Here is a 25,816-nt window from a genome sequence, read left to right on the forward strand (position 1 = left end):
CTGATAAATCCCTTGATTCCACTATTCCTGGTAAGTGGAAAAATTTTCTTTACAGAATTTTAAAAAATTAAAAATGAAAAAATGAAGCTGTAAACCTATTTGTTTCTGTACTTCTAAACATAGCAAAATTTACATAAAGTAACAAGAAATCACCTTTATAAAGTTATGTTTTTATAGACTCATGCATAATACAAATTTAACTGCCAACTGCAAGAAGAAAAAAAATCAAGGCCTTTCCCTTTAACTTTAAAGATGACAAGGACATGGGAGGGCAAAGACATGACATTGAGGAGAGGAAAACTTTAAGTGAGGGTAAGATTTAACAAACAAAATTCATTAAGTTTCATGGCTGAAGAATTTCTCCAGTTTTCTAATTTGCTCAAAGCATTCCAAAATGGGAAATTCAGGCCAATCCCGCATGACCAAAAACCTATAAACAACTGACGACAACAATTTCTTCTCACTATCCTCACAGAACCAGAAATGAAGAAAAAGAAGACCCGAAAGAGAAGAAAGAAGAAAAATAATGAATCTCAGCAAGAAGGAAACGAAAAACCTAGTTAAAGTGTAGATGAAGTTATTAATAAGTGCAAAAGTTATCATGCAATGTCTTCTATATTGAAATAGCCTTAACTTTTCTTTCAATACCTGTCAAACAGTTATCTTTGCAAATGTGATGAGAATAAATGATATAAAGTTTTCCAATATGTATTAGTCGACTGTAATCGGGCCAGATGGTATTATTTGACAACATTTTCCAGAGGTAAAGAGGTCAACGAGCTATAATTATATGCAACTGATGACAAAAATTTTTGTTTCAGTCATCATGGTCATTATGCACTTATCAGCGGCCGTCCCAGGGGGGGAGAGGGTGACCCCGGAGAACCCCTTGGCATTTGCAAAGGAATTTCCTAAGCCCCCTAACCAACAATAACATTGTTCAATATAAAGCTACCAATGCCCTTCCCCTGGGGACAAAGAAGTATGCTCTACTAACTCAAACAATTAATGCTCCAAAAGAATGTTATTTGCCACAAACTAAAACTTACTTCAGCTTGTGTTTACTATACAGGGCTATACAGGGCTCAAAGTTAAAAACATCCTATGTGGCTTTTTGCCGGCGACTAACTGGAAAAAGTAGTAGTAGTAGTAGTTTTTTTACATCTGTAGGTATCAATGGTAATAGCCAGTCACCATGGTAAGGATCTTTTATTCTCAAGATGGCGGCAACGGTAAAAATCCAGTGGGTGTTTTCCCATGTGTCTCGTCTCGGAGGTGCAAATGCAAAATTGGCGACGAAAGTCTATTCCCCCGTATGACCCCAGGGTCGACCCCCAGGATGGCAGCTGCTAAGTGCATAATTATTAATCTCGTTATCTGTTTCTTAAAAATTCACAAACAATCACTAAATCAAAGCTCTCTTTCTAAAAATATCCTTACCGAAGCAATTTCATCTCTGTAATAATCTAGAAAATTTTCCGAAACATAAACATGTCAGAGCATTTTTTCATAGCGAATTAGATTTGTCATTTTGATTTGCGTTTATTTTGATGAGATCCCTGAGATAAAAGATAGTTTACGACGAAAAAATTCATTTTAAGAAAGAAATGATCATGTACTTTTAGATCATGTATTCTATGAATACAGTTTTCATAAATTACTCGGGCTTTCCGAAGGAAACGCCCGAAATAAATTCGGCTTTTTTTTTTTCAATTTGAACCTTTGGCATCTGTGAGAACCTACTGCTATATAGTAATATATTTTTTTGATTATTGTCTAGTACCATAACAACATTCATTACACTCTAGCAGGCAAAAATAAAAACAAGTAGACTTATCCATGATTGGAAATGACAAAATTGCGTAACGACAGCACAAATGGCAATAGGGCAGTCTCCTAAAGATAACTCCAGATGTGCGATAGAGAAAGCCCAAGTTCAAGCAGCTATGCGTCTGCTTGAAGGGAAAAAAAGTCTAAAACAGCAAAATATGATGAAATATTCCTTGCATAATGAATATGAAGTTTCAGCATTTAATTTTTATTTATCAAAATGTACATCTTTCATGGTTTTAATTTCTGGTTTCCCTCTTGTTGTGGAAAAATGAAGTAACCTTAGTAATGGGATAGGATCCGATTCAAGCTTTGAACTTAATTCGACACAAATATCCAGTGCTACTTTATCTGCTGAAATTTATGCCAGAAGCTCTATAAAAATATCGGTTTAGGCCTTCCCTGCACTTTGTAATCCCAAGAAAAAGAAAATAGAGATTACCTTAACATATTGCAGCAAAATCCCAGCTTATCTTGAACTTAAAACTTTACCCTGGAAAAAAAAAACTATACTTCTGCGCATGCGCCAAGAGCAAAGTTTGGCACACGAGCCTTCTTTCGCAAAACGACTCTCGTTTTGTCAAACGAGTCTCGTTTTGTCAAACGAGTCTCGTTTCTAAAAACGAGTCTCGATTCTACAAACGAGTCTCGTTTCTACAAACGAGTCTCGTTTCTATAAACGAGTCTCGTTTCTATTCACAAACAAACGAGTCTCGCTTTAAATCGTTTATCGAGTGACTTATAAATCGTGACGATTTAAAATCGACTCGTTGCCCAGAAACTGTGAGTGATCCAAGTTTTCCGTGAGATCTGAATCGAAATAAGATAACGATGTGTCCGGTGGTCTATAGGTTGTATAGACAATGAAAGACTTCATGTTCCTGACGTGGATTTTTAGCCACAGTTGGTGAAAGCCAGAAGCCGTGATAAGAGATATATCACTCAAGTACTCCGTCCTGTAATTTCGTGAGACATAAGCACATACTCCACCGCTAATCTTCGCCTGTCGGTCGATACGGTAGATAACATAGCCAGAAATTTCTATTTCCAAATCCGTAACTGAACTGTTGAGCCATGTTTCGGATACGGTAAATATGTCAAACTTATTTTCCAGTACCGCTTCCTTTACAAGAACGAAATGCTCACGGCATTTAAGCGAGCGAACGTTAAGATGTGCAATCTTCACATTGCCATTTGACTTTTCAGACTTGTTTCTGATAGAGCTGTTTGCTGGTCCAGGGTTAAGTTCAACATCATGTAATAGTTTTATAACAGGTCTAAAAGTCGAGGTTGAATTGGCATAATAGGCTGTTGTAACGTTTGCTCGTTTCACTCTAATAGTGACATGCACGTGTACCCGCCATTTTGTACAGAGTCTCGAATCCCAGTTTGCCACTTAAACCGACGTAGAGTGCGGGAAGCGTGGACCAAAGTACTCATTGGTAAAAGAGTAGTCTTGTTTATCTTTCCACGAGGTATGAACAAGACACAAGAGGAGTACAAGTCCAATGACTCATGAGCTCAGAATCACACATCCGCCCTCCATTATGATATGCAAAACCCATGTTCTTGTGCTTTCATTTTTTTGTTTTTGTTTTCCAATTATTCTCTCATTATGGTATCAAGCAAACCTGTACCTCCTGCTAGCTTAATTAAATGAAAATGTATCTGTAGGTGGAGGAGAATTTGTAGCACTTTCAAAATGTTTCCTTTTAGTTAGAGATCTGTACACATGTACAGTCCACAAAATTAACATTACCTCTGTTTCCTTGAGAACAGGGCTTCAGGAGACTGTGAAAAAGACATGTGGGAGATTCCCCAGCATTTCATCTTGTTCAACTTCAAGTTGAGTGCATCAAATTGGTAAATGAAACATTCTCTCAATGAAATTAACCATCTAACTCCCAGAAGAGATGAACATGTAACTTCTCCCCATAATATCCATACATTATCCAGCAAACAGTTAGTGAGAATACTCAAACTTATCAGATAAAAGTTGTTACATGTACATCGATTGAAAACCAAATTATCCTAACCAACTTACAAGGAAATGTGTGGCAGCTAGAGGTGAGAATTCATAATCACATCTTGAGAGTTAAAGAGTTAACTTGTCCAAGTCTTTAATTAGATAATATAAAGTCTGACTATTTTTTTTATATATTGAATTTTTATCTATTAGCTATCATGATTATAATTGCAACTTTGCTATGCCTACTAAATGTACATCTTAAGACCAAAAAAAATTGATAATGAAATTATTTTCTTTATTATGAACACGATAGCATTAACCATAGTTTTGTTTTGAATTATTTCACTGACTTGATGATACATATTGTCTTTCCTGGCAGTTCTGCAGTGCCATCAGCCTGGTCACTACTCCTTGCTTGGTGACAGTCACTCAACACCACTCCCTGCTGTGACAATCAACTGTCTCCTTAGCAAAGATTCAGAACTCCAAACAGTCGGAGCTGCTTTAGTTTCCAATATCGCAACAGTTAAGGTACCTTTTCATTGTGTATCTTATCTTTTTGGTTGTGGCCAGAACTCCAAGCTGCAATCATTTTGGTCAGCTTGGCAAATTTATGAAATTTACACCAAGAATAGCCAGCTGGAAGCCTAAAGAAACCTGAGGTGAGACAACTGTTGACATATTGTTATGTTTGTAGTGACTTAATAGTTGCCTTTTGAATTGTTCTTTGTCCATTCTCTTTGTTGTTCATTAGTTTCGCTAATTCATATCATCATAATTAACATATTGCAGGAGACACATGTATGCATTGAGTACCTCTTTTTTCATTACAATCTGTAACCGCCTTATATATGAATCAATCATAATTAATTTTACTTTATTATTGGTTCATTCATTTATCAGATACACGAAGACATCGCGTTGGAGTGTTCTACAGCCGTAATTGAACTCTTAACCAGAAATGTTTCTCCAGAGACAGGTCAGGTCTATGGAAGGAGTTAGTTTTTAGCATCATGTTCGTCACCGAACTGTATCAATTTCTCGCTCAAGTTGATGCGTAATGACCATTTGCTCATTAATCCGAAAAAACCAATGTTAAGCAGAAACAAATTAGAAAAGAAAATGAAAACAAGAGAAATGCAGCGCAAAATGACATGACCACTGACAGAGTTCTTCACTGCTCATTTTCATGACCGTTTGTAACTTCCGTTCATTTTCTAGTAAACAAAAAACGTATTTGTCTGACAAAGTTTTTATTTTTGCTTATTCTCGTCTCAGTTAGAAGTTTGTGAAGTGTCATTACTCACTAAGGCTTATTGTTGTTTGTTTTCAGAACATAATTATTTGTACACTCTGAGAAGATTTATGGATTACAATTCAGAGGTAATTTGGGAACGTTGCCGTTGTTTTCGGTGTTTGAATTTTTTGGGTCTAATGATGTTTCAAAGTTATTCATCTACTTTTTTTGTATTTTAAGGAATTTCTTGACTACCTGAGAAAACGCGACTGTGGTTTTTTGTAGGTGGCTGGCCTTGTAAGTGTCATGGGAGTAAATGTTGGCAAATATAAAGAAAGATCTTCTGACATTGATGAACTTTGCAGAGATTTGGAAAAGTCACTCAGTTACAATCAGTCGAAATCATTACGCTTATGGATTATGAAAGACTCATATGTATGAAAAGCGTTTTAACTGCTGACGAAAAATTTAACTTGTTCATTTTTCGGTCGAGAAATTACTACATCAGATGACGTTGTTATTCTCCGAAATTCTCGGAGAAAGGTCTGACTACACTTACATCTGCGTTGCTGTTGTTCAGCGGACAACTCACCATACCATTTTAATTTTAATGACCTGTTTTGGGAATAGAAAGGAACAAAAACCTAAGATAATAATGAAGTGTTAGCTCGTCTGCTGAAAATCTAAAACTTTGATTAATTTACAATTATCTGGCTGAGGCGAAGTGAATATTGAGCACAAAATTCAACAAGCCACAGGGAAAGTAACTGTTATAATAAAATAACTCGAGTGGATCTCATAGAAACTGAATACGGATCATTTTAGTTTTCTGGGCAACCGAGATCGATTTCACTTTCTCGAGCTTGCACAACAACCTGTACACGATTTTCACAAATTGACACTCACAGTTTCTGGGCAACCAGTCGATTTTCAGTCGTCACGATTTATAAGTCACTCGATAAACGAATTAAAGCGAGACTCGTTTGTTTGTGAATAGAAACGAGACTCGTATGTAGAAACGAGACTCGTTTGTAGAAACGAGACTCGTTTGACAAAACGAGACTCGTTTGGCAATTTTTGGCTGTTGGCGCTTGCGCAGATGTTTAGTAGAGTGTTTTAGGCAGGCCTCGGATTAACTAGAGTGTTTTAGGCAGGCCTCGGATTAACTTTAGGGTTAGCGCTGAGATACGTTAAGGTAAGTTCTGTTTTCTTTGTCTTGGGATGGTAAAGTGCAGAGAAGGCCTTGACCAATATTATTATTTATTAAAAACTTGATCATTGGATAATGCAATTCAAGACTTTTTATTGGCTTAGTCATTATGGTATATGAGCCAATATACCATAATCTAATATCTGTACATTGTAACATCCAGTTTCTTCTTAAAAAATAAAGTCGAGAAGATTTGTCTAATATCTTGGGGGCGTTTTTTTTAATAAAACAATTATTCCACTCGCGCTTGTTGGAATTTCAGCACATGAAAAAAAGTACTGAATATTTCTGTCGAATAAAGTTCAAAGCTTCGGATCCTGGCCCATTACCAAAGTTCATTCATTCTTCCACAACAAGAGATGGCAGAAATTATAACTATCTCAAAGATATAAATTCTAAATTAATGAGCGCTTTCTGATCCCCGCCGCTCTATCTCTCTCAGCATTATTTATTGAGCTATCTCGTTAAACATCAAAGACTACCCCAATGCACTAGTTTTCTGCTCGTTCATGCAAAACTATTGATATCATACTATCAGCTACCTCTGCAGATGTATTTTGGTCGCCTCTTATCTTCTGAACCATTGTTATTCCTTCAATAGTTCGCGCACACGGTTGTGGTATCACATCTGCAACTGGTATATTTTTTAAGGCCCGAGGCAAATTTCAGAGGGGGTGACAGAGGAATTACATTCATTTTCAGTTTTCTCTTCTCAGCAATAGTGATCATTGGAGCAAACAGTGCACGATGAATCTCAATTATCACTTACTTACTTGTCTCACGTTAAACTTTCATCTTCTTTGAGAGACCACCAAATGTTTTCAGTTTAAGTTTGGTCATTGCGTCGCAGAATTTTACCATGGAGGATCTCTACCAGATTGAGTTTAAGATACGCAGAGTTCGGATGGCTTTCCACTTTCGCACCGAGGAAACACCATATACTTTTCAAATAAATGAACAGAATTGACATTACAAGCAGTGGTAACATACTTCTTGAACTACCTTGTGCAGATATCATCATAAAAATCGTCAATCTCACCATATAAGTTTTCAACGCTACTCTAAGACTGCTTATAATTCTCTCATTATACAGGTCCTGAATCCTTGCCACGCCAGTCCCATAAGGGCTTCATACACGAGTAAGTCCCTTTAGAACTTCTGCAATAGAACCTCCTGCTATCACATCACACTCTACACACAGTTCCTGCAAGCCAGCATCCTGGAATCGCTTGCCAGTGATTGACAACATGATGCATGCTGTATGGAATACTTCCATTTTCATAACCATACCTTTCAATTTTGCGCTTTGTTTCCATTATTCCTCGCTTGCCTTTGCATACAGTGTTAAGTCAAAGACGACGACGATGCTCTTTAAGTTGAGCTTTTTCTTTACCTTAGGGACTGCACTAGAACCTCCATATTCGATAACCTGCTTTCGAATGTTTATAAGTATGTAAGCTAATTCACAGAAAATAATACCTAGTCTTTATTTTTTTCTCTTTTTTAATAAGCTTTGACTTTTAGAAGCCTAATCGCTCTAGATTTTGGGCATAGTGCCCCTTAAAGCGTGGAGGTTGCACAAGAACTTCAACGCACCTACCAGGCAGCGATGCCGCCATCTTGGAAATTATTCATGATGCCTTTCGAGTTTCATTATGTTTTGATTTAGTTTTCTCTCAAATAAAATCGTAAAATTGTGGCTTTTAGCCGAAAATATTTTTGAAATAATATAGTATGTTAAAGATACTTCTTTAGGTAACACTCTCATTTTCGCCCCCCTGAGTGGTAATGAGAACCTACTTTGGCCCATGGACTACACAACACGCGTGCTATGGTATATTTCCATCGAAGTATTTCACATTGAAGATGATTCAGTTTGCTTAATCAAGTTATCCTATTTTTTTTAAGATAAAAGAGAAATACGGAAATTTCACATGGCGCAATTTTTGAAGCCGATTTTGTTTAAATATTTTGATTTTGCTTCACTGAAAAAAATTAAATAAAAATGGCATTGCTTTCGTTCTGTAACAACTTTGAGCTCAAGTCGTAATTTTTGGAAATTGCCTTTGGTCAGTATAATGAAATTCATCTTACGATTGGAGTTTTCAACACCTCGGATGATGGTCATGAGTTTCAGTTTTTGGACAAGATTCAGCTCTCAGCATTGGGTATTCATCATTTAACCATGTATCACACACACTGGAGGCACTTGAATTCATCTTCTTATGCAACAGGCACAGTTGCAGTGGTCATGGCATCAGGCAAGTCAGGAGTTTTTATTTTTTTTGTTTGCCATTTCTTTTATAAGCTGCTCCATGTGAAATCTTGAAGGGTTGTCCCTTCAAAATCTTAAAGGTGTAGACTTTCCGGGTTTGGAGAATGTGGCTATAAGAAAAACATAATCGTGTTGCTTTCACTCCACACTTTCAATCGATTTCTTGTAGCTGTCTAGCAAATTTGCGGTTTTGGGTCAATTATAATCTTATTTGTATTATAAGGAACATAAAAGATACTCTTTAAATTATAAAATAATACATTTACAAGTGCAGAGAACTTCGCACACATGGAATTTAAAGTTCTCTGCCAATTTAAGTAAAGGTATAGGCTTTAAAAGGGATAATTTAATGTATCACAAGCTAAGATTGCAGGCACTTAGCCAAAATTGGCAAAAGAGTGGCCCGATCCCCACGCCTGACTACCTGATAGAAGCCTTTGGCTGGACTTGTGGCGGTGTATATGACACCAAACACCCAGACGTCAGGGGCTCGTCTTCCTCTGTTGTACTAAAATAGAAGATATCGTTCATTACTTTTTTTATGTAACTGCTTCAGACGTCGGGAAATGTTCTAACAAAGCTTTTCCAGCACAGTATATTTGTAGAGTAACTTGACAGGAAACAGTGATTCACCCTTAAATATTTTACACCATCAACTTTGGTGTAAACACTTTTAAGCCGTATACTAAGTTTTTTTAAATCTTGTTGCTAATCGTGTACTTTGAGTAAAATTTGTATGGTTTTTTTTAATACGAATACATCAGCTCGGGTGGAATTTGTTCGATTAAATGCTGCTACTTAAAACTTAGCAAGTTTTGAATTTACCTTTGCTTTATGGTTAAATTTACTCTCGTCCCATTTCACAACGGCTGCTCCTCCGGCTGGAAACGGGAGGAATGGATTTGTCGCTAATTCCACGGAACAAATATCCTCCAAGGCACGAAATACTTTGCAAACCAGGTTGTTGGAGATGGCCAACATCCGCGTCGTCTTCTTACGGCTTAGGTCCACCGACCAGAAGTATATCAGCATAATGAGCTGCCCTAGAGATTGCTTCGGAAACTTAGCAAAGAAAGACTTTTTCCTAATGCTTCGTTTCATTTTGCAAGTAAAGCATCTCCTGAAAAAAAGATTGAGACCAGGTGAGACTACCGTTTTAAAAAATTTTCGGTAGTCGTGAATATCTAGATATCCACGTATCTGTTACAACAAAAAAAGGGGAAAACGAAAAAGAGAATAAATGATGACAAGGGAATCATACATCCTTTTGAGTTACAATTGATTACCATTTTATCAAGTGCAGATAGGGCGTCAGCCGTGGCCCACCTGGTCCTGTCGTTCAAGAAGAATAAACTACGAGCAGAAGTTCACTAAAGCGCTTATGTTGACGCAGTTTTGGTTTTCGTACAGTTTTTTGTTACTTTTTTTCTCTTTTGTTTTCCTTATACAAACAGATCAAGTTGGATATTAAATGAGATTGATTTTAACTTACCATGATTATGGTCATATTGCTGAGCTTCTTAGTCTTAATAGGATAACTTACCTTCGCGTCAAAGTTTCCATCGACTTCGACAAAATAAATCTTTAATCGGAATACTACAAAACGAAGACTAAAATATCTGAGGCCTCAAAACTTGATCCATAATTACTTTCATGCAAAATCTAGGATACAAATACTCTTCCCTACCATCGAAATCCGTCCACGTGAGCATCGGATCGTTGAATCATTATCATGTCTTGGTTGCACTCGCCGCAGTGCCATGGATTGGCCAATAATCCCCGGTTTTAAAGCCATCGAATTATCCTTGAAGGATTAGCTCTCTTTAAATTACTAAAATAATGGAGATCCATGTTGTGCACGAAATAACAAAATCGATCAGCCAAAAGGTTTTATTCACATTATTGTGCGCACTATAATTGCGCAAAATCATACTTGAGTCATTTGCATCTTGACGGGTCGGAGCGAACACCTTCGGCGGCAGCGAGATACGGCGTGAATATTACGTGGATTGTAACGGGAATTCACAGTCTGTTGCCATTCGTTCAAAAGTTAAAATGTTTGATGGGCCTACGCGACTCCTGTCGTTCCTCTGTGACGAATTTGTTCTTAGTAGGCAATTGACGTTATTGAAAAAGATTCGAAACTGCAATCTGCCTAAGAAACACCAATGGCGTTTGATAAACTCGCAACCGATGGCGGGATGAGTAATTTCAAAGTCGGAAGTCAATCGGCCAATATTGAGCTCGATTAAAATTGAGTTCGATTGAAATCGTACTCGATTCTACTCGACCTCGGAAGACATTTGGAATATTGAGTTCGATTGAAATTGAGTTCCATTGAATTCGTACTCGATTCTACTCGACCACGGAGGGCAATCAGCCAATATTGAGCTCGATATCGATTCTCCTCTCTTTTTGTCTTTTACAACTAAAGAAATAAATTAAATGAACTATTGCAAGAAAAAAAAAACCTTTCAAAATATTTCCCCTTGTTTCACTGCTTGGTATTTGTCTTTTTACCTTTCTCCAATCACGATATTGTTGTTGTCATTTCGCATTAACAATTTGGTCCAAAAAATTAGCATTTAACCCTCGAATTCTTCGCATATCGTCAGCGGCGATTTTCATTCTTTCCCTCAGCGGCGAATTTCCCAGCCATATTGTTGCATACCTATTTTATACCTTTCTTGTCCCACATTTTTTATCCCACACCGAATCTAAAATGTTAGATTCATTTTAATCAACCCTGCCCAACCTTCCATCTCATGATCATATGCATTTTTTAGGATTATGGCAAGTGAGTTAATGTAGAAAGGAAAGACATGTTTACGTTGACTTTACTTTAATTCAATCAAGTCATAATTCAAACAATATAAGCAATTTTTCGTGTTTTAAGCGAAAGGGAAAGGCCTTTTTATACATGGCATACAAAACACGGACACCCAATAGAAATTTTCATAAGACCTTATCTTTATTTAATTAACTGGAATTGTAAGTTTTAAATAAATGAAGTTAGTCGTACACGTGGCCTATTTGACTGAATGCCCTTGGACACATAATATACAAAACAGTAACATCGAATATGTACATTTTCTCATGAGTTACTTAGCAAAAGCCTAGTAGAAATATATATACGCATCTTAAATGTAATCACCATAATAATCAAACGAACGCTTTTCATACCACTAATTTATTCTTTTTTTTTCTCGTTGCCATTTCCCCACCAATAACGTAGCTCCATTTTCTGCCTTTAAAAGCACAAACAACCAACAATTCCTCTATTCGCTCCAACGAATGGCTAACACTCGAAACGTCAGCTTTTGTAATCGTTACGGTGGCCAATTTACCATTTCAACTTTGTTGATATATCCATATTAAATTTAAACACTATAATAAGCCTACCGTCTTGAAATTGGCTATCTCTCAAAGTTGTCTTTGGTATATTTGAAATTATTGGTCATAAGAATAAAACTTAATTCTCTTTTTTGTCAACGAGTTCAAATATTCATGTTTGAATGGAATTTTTACGCTTTTGAAACTGATTGACCTTATACACTTGCAACTTTTATAATAAAAAAAATAAATGTGACAGCTTGCAATTTTCTTTCAATCGAAGATTTTACACACTTAAGGGCTGCTTTTTATTAGGGCTTAAAGAAAGAGAAACTGGATGTTATAACGGTTTGACTATTCAAAGAAATTGTTTTACTTTTTCATTTTAAAAAAATTACAGAACTGGAGTGTCAGTCGGAAACTGCAGAGGCAAAATGGAAAAAAAAATTCCTCGTTATGACGTCATAACTGCCACCCCTCCACCGCCGCCACATCCTCTCATCCAGGTAGGATTGCAGATCTTCTCTTTTCAATCCTTTTCTTCTATTGCAGCCCAGCCTCAGTTGGCTCCATGCTGACTCCACTTCTTGCGTGTGCACGCCAGTGCGAGGATCCACGAAGTTGTGGGCATGGACAACGACTTCATGTGCATTAATGTTGGGCAGCCCAATCAGTCGATTGTGCGCTGCCCAATCGTCAGTGTGCACTTCAGTTCCCTGCAGAAGACATTTCTGTATAATTGGTAACAGTGTGGCTGCATTTCTTCTTTCTATAACCTGGAAAAAGCCTCTTGCTGGAGAATATTCTGAAGACACGACTCCAAAAACCCACGATTGACGGGTAGCCCCCCTTACCCTGTTGTATTAAAAGATAAAATAAATGCAGATTTTAACTTATTAGTCAACTAACTTTTTTAGACGGTTCATCAGCACCAGTTTGATTTTGTACCATTTGACTAGATTTATTTTATGCCTGTGTTTTGTTTCGTTTTGTTCTTGTTTTTTCCTGCTTTTTCTCGTTAGTTTTTGTTTATTCGCTTAATCTTCACCACTTTTACCTTCGGCTTGTGGTTGAACTTGCTCGCATCGCACTTAGCCACAGTACCAGGACCCCCAAAAGGAATAAATGGTCTGTTTTGTAGATCCACAGAACAGATATCTTGCAGTCGTCTACAAATCTTTGAAGTCAAACTGGCATTAATGCCCAGAGCTCTCACCATTCTGTGCTGAGGGTCATCGTGAGTGAAGTAGTAGATAGTCTTGAGAAGGGTTGCTAACGGCACCTTTGGGAATTCCTCAAATATGGTATTGGTCCTAAGACTTCTTCTTTTGGAGCATCCGCTGCATCTCCTGTTGGAGGATTAAGGGGGATATTTACTTGGAAAGTATGACATGAGGTGGTTATGAGACTCACAGTAATAAAAAAACATATGCAAGGCCCGTTTCAAACGCACAACTGTTTATAGGCGGATGTATCGATGGATGAATAAGAAAGGGAAACTCACTTTATACACAGTAATGTTATGAAATTGATACACGTATAACACCGCAAAAGGGAACATGTTTTCCAAGCTTATGGTAACTAAATTTTCCTGTTTGTGACATTCCCTTTAGTAACATGTTGCTTTTTGCAGCTACACGGGTTACAAAGGGGATCATGTGTTCCCTATGGTAACCGATCTTGTTCCCTTTTGCATCCTTCAGCTCCTCTTTGTTACTAATCCCTGTAATCACTTCAAGAGGACGGTTGTTTAAGTAATTTTCCTGACCTTTGCTATATTATCCATGCTTCTATCGTATCTCGTTAAAGGTAATCCGCTGTAAGCCAGCGCAAAATGCCTTACAATTCTAGACTAACAATACCTCGCACAGTAAACTTCCTTGAAAGCAAAAACCGTCCAATTTGTTTTTGGCATTATATTTCTTCTATTTCACGAAATGTTTAATCTGTCCCAAACTGACACGGGAAAACAATTTCTCTTCTATCAATATATTTACATCCACGTATGGATGAAGGCGACACCAGACCTATTTCGTTGACTCCCTGTCTGTCCAAAGTCCTTTAGGACTTCGTAGTTACATGGTTAATTGACGATGTCAAGGATAAAATCGACCCAAATCAGTTTGGGTGCCTGAAGGGAACTTCAACAACGTATTGTTTACTGGACATGATTCACACCTGGCTTACGTACCTCGACTCACCCGGGCGACACCTCCGCCTTTGCTCTCTAGATTTCTCTAAGGCTTTCGATCGTATCGGGTACAACGTAGTGATAGAGAAGCTTCTGGGCTTAGGAGTTCGCATATTTTTAATATTGTGGATAATAAGCTTCCTGACTAACCGTCGATAACGCGTTAAGTTACCTGGCTCCGTCTCTGACTGGCTTCTAACAACAGCCGGCGTCCCCCAGGGAACAAAACTCGGTCCAATGTTTTTCCTGGTGATGATAAATAACTTGAACATCTCTGATCCTAAATCCTGCACTTGGAAGTTTGTAGATGATGTATCGTTGTCTGAGGGGCTCGTAAGGAACAGCACCTCAACCATCCAAACAAGTCTCGATACTGTGGCCTCTTGGAGCTCCAGTAACTGGATGAAACTCAACGCTAAAAAGTGTAAAGAAATGCGCATATGCTTTCTCAAGGAACCCACAGAACTCCCTCATTTGAAGATCGGCGACCAACAATTAGAGCTTGTAACTTCCCACAAAGTACTTGGCCTGGTGATTCAGAATAACTTAAAATGGAACAATCACATTGAAGCTACTGTCACCAAGGCTTCTAAACGCCTACACATACTCAGAGTACTCCGTCGAGGGGGTGTGGAGATGAATGATTTAACCACTATCTATATCTCACTGATACGATCTGTTCTTGAATATTGCTGTGTAGTATGGCACCACGCCCTCCCATCCTACCTTTCACAAGAGCTAGAACGAATACAGAAGCGTGCTCTTAAAATCATAGTACCTACTTTATCTTACCCAGAAGCTCTGCAATTCCTTCATTTAAGAACATTAGTTGAAAGACGTGGTGAACTTTGTGTTAAAACTCTTGAAAATATGTCAAGAGGAGGGCCACTTTTTAAACGTCTCCCGAAAGAAAGAAAGCAAGTGCATCAGTATCAATTGAGGAACGCTAGCAATTTTTCAGTGACTAAATGCAGGACCGAAAGACTGCGCCGCAGCTTTTTCACAAGGACTATTTTAGCCTTCAACAAATAAGAGTTTCCTTTTATATATATTTGCATACCCACATAGTTAAATGTTAATTCTTAATTATTTAATTAATTAACTTGTATTTCTAAACCCATTGTAGCCCAGTCCCTATCCACGCATGTAATTTTATATATTTGTTAAATAATTGTAACCACATTGTAATTCAGATTTTCCGTGAAAATGTGAGAAATAAACTTATCTACCCATATCTACTCACTCAATCATAGTCCTGGGGCTACAGGTTAGAAACACTGAGAAAAGTTGCTGTTCTAATGACATTATTGTTAAAGTTCAAATTTAGTCTGTTAATCAAACGGCGCTGGAAGTTTCAAAATATATTTACTAGTCTTTTAAAGTAGATTAATTTAATCTTTTTTAGTGTTAATTTTTGTAGGAATCAAGGTTAATGAGCACCAGTTTATTTAGTAAATAAAGCCTTCGGGCGGCTGGTATGTCAGCTGAGAGATTTTCCGAAAGATGAATATTTTTCCGACAAGCGAAGCTTCGAGGGCAAATATGAAAATTTGAGGACAATCTCTCAGCCAAGGACATTATCAGCCGACATACCAGCAAGCCAGAACGGGGTTTATTTATTTTATAGCCCTCCCATCAATTTTCACATCGCAATTAAATTGCGCGTAAACACAGTAAAAACTGAAAGCCATTGGTGATCTGATGGCGAATGCGCGTGATTGACGCAAGCAAGCAAGTACATTTGATTGGTTTCATTAACTTTATTTTCAGTGTGATTGGACCAAAACTTGACAAGCTGTCATTCGAAATTAACTCCCATATCGCCCCTTAGATCAAAAATTCGAAAACTTGGCGCTTTTGGTTCACATTTTCCGACGTGCTGTTCAAAAACTTGACTTTTGCGACCAGCTCCTTAATGTCACTATCGCTAGACTCAAAAAAACGAGTTTGGTTACCTTCCATCTAAATAGGAGAACTGAAAAGTTGAAACTCTTGTGATGACTATGTCTCTTTTTCACGGAAAAAATAGGAGGACAAATATCGACTCGGACAGGGGTTATTGGGTAATAAATGTCCTATGACTTTGCATCACGTGACGTAAAGTAACCGATAAAAATCGAGCCAAAATTAATGGGTGGGTTATAAGAGAGGATATATACAAATGAAGACAAAAAAAAAAATGTCTATATCCAATGCGGCAGGATGGGAACGGGACACTTAGGCCCATGCTATAAGCACACGCCTAGGCAAGAATAAAACTTGAAATTCGAAATTGCGCAGAAGAAAAAATATATATATTCTTATAAATGCTAAAATCCACACACTGGCAACATATTATATCGAAAAAGCACAGAATAAATCTATATATCGCGTGAAAATATTTAGACATTCTAAGTACACGCCAATCCAGAGTAACAAATACCATTAGTTGGAAATTTTGTTTCATACTGTTTTATTAAAAACATTCTTGAAGGCATTTTAATGAAAAAAGCTTTCCAGGTTAATTATGATAGATAGAGAGTTCCAGATTCTTACGATTGCATTGAAAAACCGCGATCCATCCCCTGCTGATCAATACACGTTCCTCCGTTTGTCGATGAAATCAGTCCCGTGTTTCAACTCCAGCTGAATGGCGAAGCTCTTTGGAGATGGAGAGAAGTTGCCCTTCTACAACTTAGTATTCTGCCTCTTGGCTACCGATTAACAGAATCTGCTGGCGAGCGTGTAGGAAGTGAATTGGCCCAAAGTATCAGGTGGGTTTGGAGGTAGAATTAACACGTGACGTGTGTGACTTATTTCGTTCCGAAGAAACAAGTGTCAGAGTGACTTACAGACCTCATAACTTCCTTCCTATTCTAGAAAAATTATGCAGGTGGATTTTTCCAATGAAAATCAAATCTTAAACGGGTAATGATAGAACCAAAGTGTTTGTTGAGTAAGATGGAGAAAGAGATAAGTTATGTAACGGACGCTTCCAAGACCGAGCTCTATTCCAGGTTGAAAAACACGCACGTAATGTTTGATATTCTTCCAACAATAGCATAAACATTAAGAATTCGAACGAGGCAACCATTTGTTTCTTTATCGCGTCCCTTGTGTTTTATGGAGGTGGGAGTTTTGTTTGCGCATAGCCGCTATCTCTAGATTTGGTGAAAGGAACAAATGCTGGTGGACGAACAAAACAAGCTAATGAGATATCTATTGTTTACGTCCACCAACATGGCGGCGATGACGTAACGTGCAAACCACCTACTTCTAGTATTATTTTGGAGAGTTCAATTATTCTGTAGTTAAGCAGTAAAGGGATTTATGTTTAGACGTTGAAATGGGAAGCTTGCGTGATCGAGGCAAGCAAATGCACTTGCAAGGTTTCATTCCACGTATTGTTGTCCACTCCCTACTCTTTGCCCGTGTTAGATAATGACTAAATACAGATCGACGCAGAAAGAAAATGCATTACTCACCAGAGATATCCATCTACATGATTGTCGTTCCTCTGTGTTAGCTCCATTGCTTTGTTGCACTGAGCACAGTGAAGTGGGTCGGAAAGTGAGTAGCGCCTTTGTAGCCACTCGATCAGCATAAATCGCGGTCCTCGTTCTAAATCGATGATTTCGCTTAAATTCATGTTCAATACTTGTTCTCCAAGAATTTTCCTCGCTGAGAGATTAACTCATTTGATAAATTAATATCACACTTCTGTTCTTTTATACCTGGCAATTGATCCCGTTATGCATCTTGATCAATGAATAGTAATGAATATAAAAAGAGACTTCTTTTGTTACTTCGATAAGCACAATTCCCAAAGAATCTTTGTCGTTTGATAATTAAGTGAAAGCCGCTTTCAGCGTCCTTAAATATTTTTCTCGGTGCATGTTTGGTGCAATTACGATCTATTACGTAGAAGTAGTAGTGGTAGCAGCAGTAGTAGTAGTAGTAGTGTTGTAGAGCGTTTTCAAGGCTCGATATTTCAAGCATTTTTAGGTTTACCTTTTGTTTGATTTAGTCTCGCCTTTTCGCCCCTACGTGCTATTTTGATGAATCTATAGTTTTGATCATTTATTTTTAGTGTGTGCTTGAACTTGGCTCAGCACTTACCGTGCTAGACATTTTAATCCCTTGTTATGGTAGAAGATAACTAGTTTGCTAGGTGGTCATGCTTGAGTTGGTAAAACTGACCTTGAGTTTTACCCACACTGAACATCCTGTTTTGGAAGTTCCCACGGTTAGCTAACCCAAACATGTCTGTGATTTTTGTATTTAATACTGGAGCACTCCTTGCTGAAATTAGTAGAAATAAGCAGTGGAACAAGGGAGAGAATAAAGAAGAAAATTACAGAGTCTCAGTACCTCTTGTTAATTTGCCAAGCGAGTGGTAAAAACCCCTCAACAGTAGTAGTAGTAGTAGTAGTGGTAGTGAAACTTTTTAAAAGTATCTAAAGCCGTCTAGCTAAGGAAGAATCCCTTACTAATTTGGGGGACACTAAAAAAAGAACAAGGAGACCAGGGGCTATAACTAAGAGAAAATGGATAGTTAACTAATTGCGGGATTTGGAGTAAAAATATATAAAATTCAAGAGGAGCAGAGGCTACAGCGTATGCAGCCATCATCCAAGAACTCAGTTATACTGAACTGGCGTATCTTTCCTTTCAACGACTTGAGGGTCTCGACCTCCCTTATACTCTTGGGTAATTTTATCCATTTGTCCATTACTCTTCCGTACTCGGGCTGACTCGGTTTAAACAACGGAACTTTACATTATGGAAAGATATAGCTGATTCACAATACCTTCAAAGTGTCAAACTCCCCGTGCTATTACTTAACATTCAGTTTGTAAATTAAGATGGTTAGTGTAAAATATAAACTTTTAGAAAAAAACGCCGATGCCTGATACAGGGAGGGGGCGTTTATTACACGGCGGCGCTTATTCGGGAGCTGCAATTTTGAATAGTTTGCTATTGGCGAAGAACACAGCAAAAGCCATATGTTTTTTTTTCTCATTTTTTGTCTTTTTAATTTCCCAACTATATTCAAAGTATACTCGAGTATGTCAACTAAAAACGCTGCGCATTTATTCAAGTAAAGTTTCTAACAAATTATTAAAGCAACAACACGTGCACAGACAAAAACGATGACTCGTACTTATGACACACCGCGCCGGACAATTGCTAGATCTGACAAGTGAAGTCCTTAACGATTCCTTTTCACTGATTGGCTCACAGATGAGGTGATGTATTTGTCGTCAACTCAAAAAGACAATCACAAAGACTGGAATTTTCGTGGCTCTAATTGCAGCGAATATGTCAATGAGAAAAAAAGATACTATTCAAAACTGGATTCTTTGCCTTTTTCACATCACCCGTCGTCAGAATCATTCGTTAATACCAAAAGTTTATAGTAAAAGATTGCGAATAAAAGATTAATTCGATTTACATCTAGCCGTCACCGAACACTCCCTTAGGAACTGTTATGAACAGCAACACGAGTCTTCGGATTACATATTACACGCGCGGTGAAGCTTTTCTTCGTGTTGTAATTTTTTTTTATTTTTTTCGGCCAGAAAAATAGCTGATCAAGATTTACCAAGATTGCTTCTGATGTTCATGTCTAGATTTGGAACTTCTTGCTAAAACGAATGCAGAAACACCGCCCTTAATTTGTAATTCTGTGAATCATGTAATTGGATGATTTTGTAATACGATGATTGGCTCATTCATTTAAACGTTTTGTTCGCATTACATTCGCGTCTCTTCAATTTCACCACGCCGCGCTACGAACATGTCAGCCTTGGAATCGCAAACAGACGTGCAGTACAGTAAGCGAGCCTTCATGAGGACTTTTATTTATTTAGACCCACCTTTGTCGAAAGCACCGTCTGGGAAAAGATGGAAGCCTTGAAGGCAAGTGGGAGGTTGGTTGACATCTCATTTACAAAAAACCATACAGATGCAGCCATGGGGAGATTGCTGCTTGCAAGCTTCCCTTCTTTGCTCGGAATTGATCTGAAAAGGTGAGCCTCTATGTAGATTTTACTTGCAAACTTTCAAAATTTCTTTTCTTGTCAATGTACTATGAATACTTTAAGCTTAGCCGATCACGAGCAAGCACCTAAATTATAGATTCATTACGGTGGTCAATTATTAACTAGTAGTCTCAATGTGAACGTGGGTGCTGGCGTCAGAGGGATAATTTCAAAACACTCACATGTCAGTTCATTTGCTAAAGAAGAAAACAGTATTCCAGGTTCACCTAAATCACCTAAATTTTGATAAAGTTGCTGTGAATTTGGCACATCATCAACGTCTCTAGTGTAAGGGTCAAAAGTATGAAATGAATCATTTGATTCACTTAAAGAAGTCAGAGTGACATTTCTAAAAATAGCAACTGCCTGCTTGTAAGTTGTGAAAGTATTCATCAATGCTGAACAAAAGGAAAGGCAAGGATGAATGGTGTCATTCACATTCATGAACCCTTGTTGGCGCTCTCCATATTTTATGCTTTATATATCACAATCAAGCTTTTGTCCTTCAAAATTCGCTAAAAGCCTTTCGGCAAGACCAAAACATTTTGAGGGATGTTCGACGTCATTGAGCAAATGACAACTTATTAATGTTGGGCTCAAGGAGTTTTCTTTTTATTCAAAGGTTGAAAAACAATGAGCTCCACGACGAATGGATGCTCTCCGCGGATGAAATCAACTCAGAATTTGTCTCTAGCCTAAACAGTCATATGTGTATGCAGTTGAATAGTTAGCTAACGAGCGATCCACATTTTGTTGAATATTTAGCTTTAGCGAGTGATCCACATTTTGAATCTATGATTGCAAGCTTATTTTGTGTCTCCACAGGCATATGTAGCTCTATGGTCGAATTATTTACCTCAACAGGCATTGGTGGAAATCGAAAAATTTTTCAAAAATTGGCTTTTTGTCCGTATTGTAAAGAATAGGCTGCCGCCCCGCTAGGGGTCGCCAGAAATTAGTTTTCCGAAGAAGGGGTGAACAATTTCTGTGGTTTATATTAGTGATGACACTTTTTTACACAAGAATACTTGCGTATGGCGAAGCCTGGGTAAAGCGTTCATGTTAGGTCCATATCATGTCCCAACAACTAATACACATTAATACTAAGTATTATTACGTTCATGTATGTAGCACGATATGTCCTATGTAACCTTGTTATATCATTTACCTTTCTTCTCCCTCTTTAACCAACATCTACCCTAATTTACCCATGTTCTACTAGGTTCACCCCCATATACCCTTGATCAACCATGTTCTACCACACTAACCCTCATCTACCCTAGTTAATCATGTTCTACAACGTTTACCCCCATCTACCCTTGTTTAGCCATGTTCTATCACGTTCACCCTCATCTACCATAGTTAACCCATGTTCTACCACGTTTACCCCCATCTACCCTTGTACAGCCATGCTCTACCACGTTCACCCTCATCTACCCTAGTTAACCCATGTTCTCCCACATTTACCCCCATCTACTCTAGTTTACCCATGTTCTACCACTTTCACCCTCATCTACCCTAAGTAACCCCTGTTCTATCACGTTAACCCTCATTTACCCTTGTTAACCCATGTTCTACCACGTTTACCCTCATCTACCCTAGTTAACCCATGTTCTCTCACGTTCACCCCCATCAACCCTAGTTTACCCATGTTCTACCACGTTCACCCTCATTTACCCTAGGTAACCCCTGGTCTACCACGTTCACCCTCATCTACTCTAGATAACCCATGTTCTACCACGTTTACCCCCATCTACCCTTGTTTAGCCATGTTCTATCACGTTCACCATCTTCTACCCTAGTTAACCCATGTTCTCCCACGTTTACCCCCATCTACCCTTGTTCAGCCATATTCTACCACGTTCACCCTCATCTACCATAGGTAACCCATGTTCTAACACGTTTACCCCCATCTACCCTTGTTTAGCCATGTTCTACCACGTTCACCCTCATCTACCCTAGTTAACCCATGTTCTCCCACGTTTACCTCCATGTACCCTAGTTAACCCATGTTCTACCACGTTCACCCTCATTTACCCTAGGTAACCCCTGTTATACCACATTCACCCTCATCTACCCTTGTTAGCCCATGTTCTATCACGTTTACCCCCATCTACCCCTGATTAGCCATGTTCTATCACGTTCACCATCTTCTACCCTAGTTAACCCATGTTCTACCACGTTTACCCCCATCTACCCTTGTTTAGCCATGTTCTACTACGTTCACCCTCATCTACCAAAGGTAACCGATGTTCTACCACGTTTACCCCCATCTACCCTTGTTTAGCCATGTTCTACCACGTTAACCCTCATCTACCCTAGTTAACCCATGTTCTACCGAGTTTACCCCCATCTACCCTTGTTTAGCCATGTTTTACCACGTTCACCCTCATTTACCCTAGTTAACCCATGTTCTACCACGTTTACTCCCATTTACCCTTGTTTAGCCATGTACTACTACGTTCACCCTCATCTACCATAGCTAACCCATGTTCTACTACGTTTACCCCCATCTACCCTTGTTTGGCCATGTTCTACCACGTTCACCCTCATCTACCCTAGTTATCTTATGTTGTACCACGTTTACCCCCATCTACCCTTGTTTAGCCATGTTTTACCAGGTTCACCCTCATGTACCCCAGTTAACCCATGTTCTACCACGTTTACCACCATCTACCCTTGTTTAGCCATGTTCTATCACGTTCATCTACTTCTACCCTAGTTAACTCACGTTCTACCACGTTTACCCCCATCTACCCTTGTTTAGCCATGTTCTAGTACGTTCACCCTCATCTACCATAGGTAACCCATGTTCAACTACGATTACCCCATCTACCCTTGTTTAGCCATATTCTATCACGTTCACCCTCTTCTACCCTAGTTAACCCATGTTCTACCACGTTCAACTCCATCTACCCTTATACAGACATGTTCTAACACGTTCACCCTCTTCTACCCTAGTTAACCCATGTTGTACCACTTTTACCCCCATCTACCCTTGTTTAGCCATGTTCTATCACGTTCACCCTCTTCTACCCTAGTTAACTCATGTTCTACCACGTTTACCCCCATCTAACCTTGTTTAGCCATGTTCTACCACGTTCACCCTCATCTACCATAGGTAACCCATGTTCTACTACGTTTACCGCCATCTACCCTTGTTTAGCCATGTTCTACCACGTTCACCCTCATCTACCCTAGTTAACCCATGTTCTACCACGTTTACCCCCATCTACCCTTATTCAGCCATGTTCTAACACTTTCACCCTCTTTTACTCTACTTAACCCATGTTCTACCACGTTTACTCCCATCTAGCCTTGTTTAGCCATGTTCTACCACGTCCATCCTCGTCTACCCTAGTTAACACATTTTCTACCACGTTTACCCCCATCTACCCTTGTTTAGCCATATTCTACCACGTTAACCCTCATCTACCCTAGTTAACCCATGTTGTACCACGTTTACCCCCATCTACCCTTGTTTAACCATGTTCTATCACGTTCACCCTCTTCTACCCTAGTTAACCCATGTTCTGCCACGTTTCCCCCCATCTACCCTTGTTTAGCCATGTTCTACCACGTTCACCCTCATCTACCCTAGTTAACCCATGTTCTACCAAGTTAACCCCCATCTACCCTTATTAAGGCATGTTCTAACACGTTCACCCTCTTCTACCCTAGTTAACCCATGTTGTACCACGTTTAACCCCATCTACCCTTGTTTAGCCATATTCTATCACTTTCACCCTCCTCTACCCTAGTCAACCCATGTTCTACCACGTTTACCCCCATCTGCCCTTGTTTAGCCATGTTCTATCACGTTCACCATCTTCTACCCTTCTACCCTAGTTAACCCATGTTCTCCCACGTTTACCCCCATCTGCCCTTGTTCAGCCATCTTCTATCACGTTCACCCTCATCTAACATAGGTAACCCCCGCTCTAACACGTTTACCCCCATCTACCCTTGTTTAGCCATGTTCTACCACGTTCACCCTCATCTACCCTAGTTAACCCATGTTCTCCCACGTTTACCTCCATGTACCTTAGTTAACCCATGTTCTACCACGTTCACCTTCATTTACCCTAGGTAACCCCTGTTATACCAAATTCACCCTCATCTACACTAGTTAACCCATGTTCTACTACGCTTACCCCCATCTACCCTTGTTTAGCCATGTCCTACCACGTTCACCCTCATCTACCCTAATTAACCCATGTTCTACCAAGTTAACCCCCATCTACCCTTATTAAGTCATGTTTTAACACGTTCACCCTCTTCTACCCTAGTTAACCCATGTTGTACCACGTTTAACCCCATCTACCCTTGTTTAGCCATGTTCTATCACGTTCACCCTCCTCTACCCTAGTCAACCCATGTTGTACCACGTTTACCCCCATCTACCCTTGTTTAGCCATGTTCTACCACGTTCACCCTCATCTACCATAGGTAACCCATGTTCTACTACGTTTACCCCCATCTACCCTGGTTTAGCCATGTTCTACCACGTTCACCCTCATCTACCCTAGTTAACCCATGTTCTACCACGTTTACCCCCATGTACCCTTGTTTAGCCATGTTCTACCACGTTTACCCTCATCTACCCTAGTTAACCCATGTTCTACCATGTTTACCCCCATCTACCATAGGTAACCCATGTTCTACCACGTTTACCCTCATCTATCCTAGGTAACCCATGTTCTACTACGTTTACCCCCATCTACCCTGGTTTAGCCATGTTCTACCACGTTCACCCTCATCTACCCTAGTTTACCCATGTTCTACCAGGTTTACCCCCATGTACCCTTGTTTAGCCATGTTCTACCAAGTTTATCCTCATCTACCTTAGGTAACCCCTCTTCTACCACTTTCACCATCATCTACCCTAGTTAACCCATTTTCTACCACGTTTACCCCCATCTACCCTGGTCTAGCCATGTTCTACCACGTTCACCCTCATCTACCCTAGTTAACCCATGTTCTACCACGTTTACCCCCATGTACCCTTGTTTAGCCAGGTTCTACCACGTTTACCCTCATCTACCCTAGTTAACCCATGTTCTACCACGTTTACCCCCATCTACCATAGGTAACCCATCACAGGACGAATGTTCTTATTTCAGTGCCTTTAGGCAAAATCTAAAGCAGTCTTAAAGGTTGAGTAAAGCTTTAATCGTCTTTAATTGTCAAATGAAATATCCGAAAGGTAACTCTAACCTTTAATGAATCTTTAATTGAACATAAGTTTAACTTTAGTAGCGCAAATCTTTCAGTATCCTTTAAGTGGTTTCTTTTTTGGCACAAAAGAGGGTGTTTCATTAAAATACATTTAAGTTGACTTTAAGGTGAGATTTAAATGAGTATAGCTGTTCTGACATCTTTAATTCATGCATTAAAGATAGTCTCATTGTAATCTGAACTGTCAACAGAATATTCATCACAAATCAGCCAACACTTGCACTGATGAGCCAGAAGAGCAAATTTTGTTTTACGTGCAGCAACGTGAGCTCACAATTCTTTCTGGGGTCGAAACATCTTATTGAAAGCGACGGTTTCATTTTTGCATCTCCTTTAAAGAGCGCATGGAGTGCGATGACAAGTCAGGAAATGTTTTCTGCGCGCGCTTTAATGGCTTCGAATCACGTTCAACTTTCGAAAGGCATAAGCGGAAAGGTAACGGAAAGAAATTAACAGATACTTTCGTGGCGACTTCAAATTCCCGTGATTTCACGAAATTTCAAGTTCATC

The 25,816-nt window shown here is 38.9% G+C and overlaps 1 protein-coding gene and 2 pseudogenes across 2 annotated transcripts in view; 2 read left to right on the forward strand and 1 right to left on the reverse strand.

Moving 5' to 3' along the window:
- The window catches only part of LOC111333238 (uncharacterized), a 29,927-nt gene extending 23,480 nt beyond the window's left edge, over positions 1–6,447 (forward strand). Inside the window, 7 exon segments of the mRNA XM_088736257.1 lie at positions 3,610–3,671; positions 3,673–3,693; positions 4,179–4,194; positions 4,197–4,330; positions 4,703–4,778; positions 5,133–5,182; positions 5,322–6,447. Of these exon segments, the coding sequence (XP_088592383.1) occupies positions 3,610–3,671; positions 3,673–3,693; positions 4,179–4,194; positions 4,197–4,330; positions 4,703–4,778; positions 5,133–5,182; positions 5,322–5,477 (515 nt within the window). The 3' untranslated portion in view covers positions 5,478–6,447.
- The window catches only part of LOC111342248 (uncharacterized), a 189,693-nt pseudogene that overhangs the window by 56,540 nt on the left and 107,337 nt on the right, over positions 1–25,816 (forward strand). The window lies entirely within an intron of this gene.
- Positions 12,240–13,211, reverse strand: LOC148721484 (uncharacterized; annotated as a pseudogene).

This window comes from Stylophora pistillata, chromosome 10 (assembly GCF_964205215.1).
Source record: "Stylophora pistillata chromosome 10, jaStyPist1.2, whole genome shotgun sequence".
Taxonomy (NCBI): domain Eukaryota; kingdom Metazoa; phylum Cnidaria; class Anthozoa; order Scleractinia; family Pocilloporidae; genus Stylophora; species Stylophora pistillata.